We start from the raw sequence: 4,514 nt of genomic DNA, 5'->3' as shown, positions 1-4,514 counted from the left end.
AAAATGAGAATGCACACTCAATTGATTCAATCATTACACAGCTCTGGGAGTTACGTGCCACTTTTTAAAAAACTCTAACTGTTTTTCTACTCATCTCATATTGTTTTTTGCTTCTCCTGTAAAATAAAAACTTTGCTGGTTAGGGCCTTTGTGAATTAAGGCATCCACACATATGTGCGATTATGTCGGTGCGAATTTGTTCCGACAAAAATTACAACAATGCCGATCATATTTTTAAATGAGGAACCGCACACTTATGCGATTTTGCTGCAGCGATTTATTCGAACATGCAGTTCTTCTTTTCGTCGTGCCGAAATCGCAGACTGCCGCGTTTTGACAATGAAAAAGGTGAATAGAAGGATTTTACATTATTAAAACAAAATTTAACGTAATAAAACAAAAAATATTTGATGTAGAAAAGAATTTTATTTTTGTTGAAATTTTTTTAAATTTAAATTGACAGTTTTTACTGCGATAAAATCGCACAGATGTGTGCGTACTGGCGTTTTCGAANCTGTTCCGACAAAAATTACAACAATGCCGATCATATTTATAAATGGGGAACCACATACATACTTATGCTATTTTGCTGCAGCGATTTATTCGAACATGCAGTTCTTCTTTTCGTCGTGCCGAAATCGCAGACTGCCGCGTTTTGACAACGAAAAAGGTCAATAGAAGGATTTTACATTATTAAAACAAAATTTAACGTAATAAAACAAAAAATATTTGATGTAGAAAAGAATTTTATTTTTGTTGAAATTTTTTTAAATTTAAATTGACAGTTTTTACTGCGATAAAATCGCACAGATGTGTGCGTACTGGCGTTTTCGAAGCAGTAACGTCTGTAGCATCAAAAACGGCGCGGATTCGTTGCGACAGAATCGCGTAGGTGTGTGGATACTTTTAAGGTGTCGATATGTAGATATGTGCATGCATACATACAAACATTTGTATGCCAGAGGCATATGTATATGAACACACACGTGACAATGCCGAATTACATAAATAAATCTTATCTACTTATAAAAAGAAAAAAGTCGAAATTAAATCTGTAAGCGATGAAATGCACACTTTTCAAAAGAAGACCAAATAATAAACGTATGTACAATGAATGTATGTAAGTACGTTTAACTTAACACAACCCCTAAAAGAGCGCAGCGTTCTCTAATTTATACTTTCGAATTTTTAACGGAATTCTGACACTGCTTTATCGGCATAATTCTGCTGCGCGCCATCTGTTTGTGATATCTTGGAACACTGGTGTGTGTGGATTGCATTCCACAAGTTAAACGTAAATCTGTTTACGCTCTCTAGATTTACGTTGTCTATAATTTTCCAGAGAACCATTAAGGCAGAGAACGTATATAAATTTATATACGTTCTCTGTTTATGAGTTTACGTGCAAGCCGATTTGCTTGCTAAAAATTATGATATAATAAAAATAAAATAAAATAAAATTAAATTAAATTAAATAAAACAAAATAATATAAAAAATAGACTAAATAAATACGTAATGAAAAATCTAATACAATATACAAATAAAAATAAATAAAAATAAAATAAAATGAAATAAATTAAAGGCGCATACGCGTGATAAAAGCGAAACATCTTAAAAAAAGGCCAGAGTACCAGATATGTACCCATAATATTAGATATGTAAACATTTGTGTATGCCACGGCGAAACATCATGCGATTCAGTTACATACATATGTAGATTAGGTTAGAAATTAAACATTAATTTCATTTTGCTAATTTATAATTTATTCGTTCATTTCCATTTAACGATCCGGTAAAACTACCTTATATGAATTCGCCTTGTTATCATCCTAACATACCCAAAAAACATTCACAGGTTTGAGATCAACTTGAGGCNTACATACATATGTTAGGTTAGAAATTAAACATTAATTTCATTTTGCTAATTTTTAATTTATTCATTTATTTCCATTTAACGATCCGGAAAACTACCTTATATGAATTCGCCTTGTTATCATCCTAACATACCCAAAAAACATTCACAGGTTTGAGATCAACTTGAGGCTAAGTTAAGAACTAAGGTATTTCTTTAATTTCTAACGTTGTTTCTCAACAGCATCTCAAGTCGACGGGAGAGTTGGAGGAGGTGTCTACTGTCCGGAAATTTCAATCGATGTTATTGTCAGACTAACGGATCTCTACAGCGCCTTTGAGGGAGGGTTGGCTGCTATAAATGAGGCCGCCAACCGTTTGTCGTTTTGGGTCGAGAACAAAAAACTACGCCACTTGCCTCTCTCTTTTGCAGAGTTGTGCACATGGTTCTTCCATTGTGTTCGTGGGCGCCCTTGCTTTCGTTGCCCACCAATTTGTGCGGAGTCGAAGAATCTTTGCACCGGAGCGTCGTCATCCATGCGTTAAGCATGTCCAAGCCAACGAAATCGTTGTAGTTTTATGCGCTTATCATCTTTGTTAGACATCTTCGAGAGAGGACTCTGTTTTTCAGTGGCCTACCGGTCTCAAAGTACCACCTTTTGTTGACTAGAAGGGTAAACATCTACTCTGCCAATTCAAGCAGCAATCAGAGCGCTGGGGTCACTAATGATACGATCAAAACTGCTGGGGGATGCCTGGCCTCTCTCTCAACTGCCTCGGAATACTTCCAAGTCCAGCGCTGATTGGAATTCCAGGACATAGTAACATCGCTGGAAATTGCAGGTGCGATGAATTGGCTTGGCAGGGCACCCTCGCGGTCATCACCTCGGACAGGGAGGGCATAGCAGTTCTGTTGGCAACTTGAAGCCTGCTCCTGGACAGATGGGCTCACAGTCGACAGGAAGCTGCTCCAGCTTGCTAAGCGCCAGCTCTCGATTCTTACAGGTGTACTGATTGGACATTGGTCTTTAGGAACCCACGCGGTGCGACCTAATATCCTCAGGGATCCCTACTGCCGCAGCAGGTTGGAAGAGGAGGTGGAATCAACTCAGTACTTCCTTCTCAGCTGGCCGGAATTCGCTAGATTTTAAGCAATTCGGTGCACATTTCATCAACATTCCCGAAAAGCTCTCCGTAGTGGACATCAGCTGCCTGCGGAACTTTGAGCACCCCGCACTTCTCTTTGTTAAACATACTGGTAGGAGTTTGAGTTGCGCACTTTCCTAGTCGTTTTGACTCTCGACTGGCAATAGCAAATACATCTCTGGGAAGATTATTTTTTATAAAAAAAAAACATCTGCCAGTCGAATTCGGCGAAAGCAATTCCAATTCGCTTTAAGTGACAAAACAAAGAGTCTACATTTGATTCGAAGTAGAGCCACCCAATTTCATAGTAACATTCGTATGAAGGAAAACTAGTTTTATAAAATTCGATTGACCCATTTTATTCTACAACATCTTAAATTATTCCCGTTCACAAATAAAGTTGTAACTATTAAAGCAGTAATCATCACCCCATTGCAAAGAATTCTTAAGCAATTTCACACAATACTCTCCACCCCTGTATTTATTCGGTTCACCAAATGCCCAATTCGTATGTGTAAACGAAGGTCCATCATAGTCCCAGCGAAATTTTCTCAGTTCAGCGAAATTATTGCCGGCTATCCAATAATCGTTGTAGTGAAGATCTGTGATTAAAAAAAAAAAAACCCCAAATTAGTGTACCAAAATTTGTACGAGTATTTGAAAAATTTCTATGGCAGCCAACTAGTTGTCTTACTAAAAAAATTCAAATAATTCTCCACTTCAAATTGTTTCTTTGCCGTTTCGATCCGTACAGTCGCCAATTATTTTGCTCACAATAAGCATAAGCTGCATACCAATTCAACTGTGAGAGTACAGAGATCATTTTATTATTATTTTTTTAAGTTTTCCAGGGAATTTCATTTTCAAAATAGTCTCACCTTAACCAAGGTTACAATGTATTTATCTGAGAGCGCTTTCGGTACCCTTCCTTTTAAAACATATTCAGTTACTTCATCTTTGATATTATCCGCTGTTGTTGGATTTGGAAAATCTGTTGTGTCTTCCTTCACAGCAGTAATAGTCGCCACAAGAATCGCTGTTGCCAGTGCGCAAACAAATGTTCTTAAAAAATGCATTACTGCGCCGCAGAGGAGATAACTCGTCCTAGGTAAAGCGACTCAAGTGTTGAGCTTTTATAACTGGCAAACATACTCGAGCATGTAATTGCTTAGGTAGATATTACTAAAGCTATTTGCTAACTAATTTCTTTACATACTAACATTGGCGGTACACTAAATATAAAAAAAATGTTCTTTCACTTCCACATTACAATATTTGTTTGACATGAGTGAAAGCCATAAATCCACGCACGTGTTTTGAAAATATTGCCCATCTTAGTACTCGTCGAAAGAAGTATTTCTATTTAAATATCTATTTACAGTTTTAACCGATATATCGGAATCATCTCCAATAAAATGTCTACTATAATTAGTATTGATGACAGTTATGACTGCAAAGCTTCAAAACGTGGTCTTAATGAAAAATATTGCAATTAGTTAACAGCTTCATGCATATG

General features: G+C 36.8%; 1 protein-coding gene across 1 annotated transcript; it reads right to left on the bottom strand.

Annotated features, from left to right (window-relative positions):
* Positions 1 to 3,331: 3,331 nt before the first annotated feature.
* Positions 3,332 to 4,074, bottom strand: LOC108382971 (C-type lectin 37Db-like). The gene is given in 4 exon segments (XM_017639340.1): positions 3,332 to 3,600; positions 3,693 to 3,749; positions 3,752 to 3,800; positions 3,877 to 4,074. Coding segments are annotated over 4 exon segments (528 nt in total). The 3' UTR covers positions 3,332 to 3,376.
* Positions 4,075 to 4,514: the final 440 nt, after the last annotated feature.

This window comes from Rhagoletis zephyria, unplaced genomic scaffold, assembly GCF_001687245.7.
Source record: "Rhagoletis zephyria isolate East Lansing unplaced genomic scaffold, Rhagoletis_zephyria_1.1 Rzeph_scaffold_29815, whole genome shotgun sequence".
Classification (NCBI taxonomy): domain Eukaryota; kingdom Metazoa; phylum Arthropoda; class Insecta; order Diptera; family Tephritidae; genus Rhagoletis; species Rhagoletis zephyria.
This window is presented reverse-complemented; position numbering and strand designations above follow the sequence as displayed.